Genomic DNA, 3,169 nt, shown 5'->3' with positions numbered 1-3,169 from the left:
CTCGGCCTAGCGGCACCCGGCTGTCTGCCACGTTCCGCCTCCCGTCCTGCCCGATGGAGCCTGGGAACATCCCGAAGCGGTGGCACTTGGTCAAGCAGGAGATGTGTATGTGCCCAGACAGGCTTGCTATGAACTATCCTCACCTCCCCCCAACCCGTCTCCTCCATCAGCCCCATCCTCTGCAACATCATCAGTCCCGGACAGTGTACTATGCATCCCAAACCTCTCCATGTACCACCCCATACTCTTCTTATTTTTCCAGGAAAGGATCAGAGCAATCTGTTGTGCACCAGTGTGTCCATTAACGATAAGAAAAAAGGGAGCATCACACAAGTCACAGTAATTAAGTTTTGAACACACAGAAAAGAGGGGTGGGATTGGGGGGGGGGGGGGGGGGGGGGGGGGGGGGGAGGGGTAAGGGCGCAGGATGGCGGCGGCGTATGGGCGAGCAAGCATTAAGAGAAAGAGGGCGAAAGGAAACGAACGCTCAGGGATACACATACATAAAAGGACAGACGAACAGGGCGGCACACGACAAGGGACAGGGCAAGGAGGGACGGACGGGACAGAGGAGGCGGAGGGGCAGATGCGGGGATGGGCGGGCCAGGAGTTCGGGGGCGGACAAGCGTGTGTGTGGTGGCGGAAGAACAGGAAGGGGAATAAATACGTATGTACGAAAGAACGTGGTATTCAGGAGTTGTTAATGGAATTAGGAACCAGAAGCGAGAGAAAGGGTATGCTTTTCGGGGGAGGAGGGGGGATGTTAGTCGATGGACATGCGTTTATGGGCGTCGTCGGTGGCCGAGTTCTGTCTGCGTTGGGGGAACGGATGGAAGGGGGTTCTGGGTTTGGCGGAGGGGGGCGGGCAGGGCAGGGCGAGGGGGACCGGGCTGAGGGGCGGGGGCGGGTCGGCTTGGGCGGGGTAGAGGGGGGGCGGGTCGCGAGGTGAGGGGCGGGCGTCGAAGGCGAGGCTGGTGGCGAAGTATCCGGCGGGCGTGACGAGCGTGGGGTTGTCGTCATGCAGGAAGCCGCCGGCATTCGTCTTGAAGGTCGCCAGCTTCTGCGGCTCCTGCTCCTCCAGCCCATAGCCCCCCTCCATCCCCTTCTTCGTCATCGTGTTCATGCTCGTCCCGCTCCCCCTGCGCCCTGACCCGCCGTGCTCGCTCACGCCCATGCCCTGCATCCCGCCGCCATACACTTGTCCGGCGGGGTCTCGCCGGCGGCGCGGAAGGTGCTTCCTGCTGCTCGAGTTCTTGTCGACTGGGCGCAATACATTCGTCAGCGGCGTGCGGATGCTAAGGGATGCGCAAGGGCACTCACTCTGGGCCTTCAGCCCTTTCCCGAAGTTCCGCCAGCAGATGATTGCGGATGTGAAGCTCAACAGGGTCATCAACAGACACGACACCGCTATCAAAAAAAACTCTCGTCAGGCCAGGGGCTCTCTGGGGTGCGTAGGAAGGGGGAGAGACGCACAGAAGACTGTCAAGGACTTGAAGACGTTTTGGTACGAGTTGGGGTCCATCCGGCCTTGCCAAATCCTAAACAACTGAAACAAAGAACCAAAATTTCAGTGACACAGATGTGGTGGAGAGAGAGGGGGGGAGGGCGTACTTTGTAGACGAAGTACGAAGAGCCGGAGAGCAGGCCGACCATGAAGGAGAAGATGACCGGGCTGCGCTCGTTGCGGACGGCGTAGTATCCGAGCACTAGGAGCAGGAGGGTGATCGGCAGGGCGATGACGGTGAGGACGCGCTCGAGCGGGCTTACTGAGGGCACGAGGAGGACGAGCTGGACGGAGAAAGCGATGAAGAAGAAGTAGTCGAACTTCAACAGACACATAAAAACTAGACAAATCCGTCTCAGTCATTTTGCTTTTTTTGATGTATTGTTTTTGTTCTGGAGGCTCAACTCTGGTACCATAGATAGACCCGCTTGATCTTGCGGTCGGCGCCGATCTGCTTGTAGATCTGCCAGCCAAACTCCTTGAAGAGATGCCATGTCAGGTAGCCGAAGGCGAGCTGGGAGAGCCCGATGCAAGCGGGGATGATGAGGAGGATGATGGCGGGGGTGGAGTCGGTGGAGTTGGTAGCGATGCCCTTGGCGGCCTCGATTTCCCTGATTTCAGGCACCTAGAGAGACCCGATTCAGCATGCCAACGATATGTGTGTTAAAAGGGGGGGGGGGGGGGGGAAGTACTTGGATGACAGCGTAGACGAGGAAGGCGAAGTTGAAGCAGCAGAGCCCGATGAGCTGGATGGTGTTCTTGTGGCGGAGGGCGTCGAGGGCGAAGTAGAGCTGGAAGAGATGGGCGAGGATGAAGATGGCGAGGTAGACGGCCAGCGGGGCGCGGGTGGCCGTGGCGCCGAGCGGGAGGGTCAAGGAGTGGATGAGGTTCAGCCGGGCGATGACGATCGCCTCCAGGATGATGTCCACGCCCGACTCCAGCACGGTGATCAGGAGGAAGGTCCGGCCGTACACGGACTCGGGCAGAAACTGTGTGGGGGCTCTCAGCTTCCGGATCGGATGTGCGTGGGTGGCGGGGGTGGGCTTACCTTGTTGAGCGCTGGCTTGACCGTGTGTGTGTTCATCGTCTTCTGCTTCTGTTTCGAGAGAGAGAGAGTGGGCTCAGACCCGCCCCGCCGGCCGCTTCGGGAGACTGGTATCTAGTGTGTGAGTTGTTTCCAAGATGCGGGCAAGAATCGGGGGTGGTTCGTTTTCGTTTTGGTTTGGTTTTTTGGTATTTACTGATGGGTGGAACGAGTGCTGGTGGTTTTGAGGTGGTTGGGGGTCGAGGTGGGTGGGCAACAGAGTGCAGGGGCAGTGAACTCGAGCTGACCAGCCAACGCAACACAGATCAGCACACCACCGAAATAAATATGTATCCCTTGCTACAGAATGCTGAAACATCCATCACAAGCCAGAGTGCTCCCAAGGTAAGACCCATCAAAACTGTATGCTCAGGATCATCATGGGTGTCTGGAGCACATCCTCAGCACCAGCAAAAGTTGCTTGAGTGCATCACCCAAAAAAACACCCATAAGCTGTAAAAATCATAGCTTCAAACATTCCAGGTCAAGATTTGTTCCTTTTTTTGTGAATACACCACACTATAGCCTAACAAAGCCACTCACACAGAGGCCCGGGGGACCACTCTCTGGAAGAGAGCCTT

The 3,169-nt window shown here is 57.8% G+C and overlaps 1 protein-coding gene across 1 annotated transcript; it reads right to left on the bottom strand.

Moving 5' to 3' along the window:
• Window positions 1–763: 763 nt before the first annotated feature.
• On the bottom strand, window positions 764–2,588 carry PtA15_5A799 (uncharacterized protein; the record flags this gene model as incomplete). Its single annotated transcript, XM_053169598.1, has 8 exons — window positions 764–808; window positions 1,001–1,260; window positions 1,321–1,407; window positions 1,474–1,546; window positions 1,612–1,844; window positions 1,910–2,129; window positions 2,197–2,493; window positions 2,553–2,588. 8 exons carry the CDS (start codon window positions 2,586–2,588, stop codon window positions 764–766), a joined length of 1,251 nt encoding a protein of 416 aa, XP_053020780.1.
• Between the last annotated feature and the right edge of the window lie 581 nt (window positions 2,589–3,169).

Source organism: Puccinia triticina, chromosome 5A (assembly GCF_026914185.1).
Source record: "Puccinia triticina chromosome 5A, complete sequence".
Taxonomy (NCBI): domain Eukaryota; kingdom Fungi; phylum Basidiomycota; class Pucciniomycetes; order Pucciniales; family Pucciniaceae; genus Puccinia; species Puccinia triticina.
The sequence above is the reverse complement of the archived record's forward strand: the minus strand, read 5'-3'. Positions and strand labels throughout refer to the sequence as shown.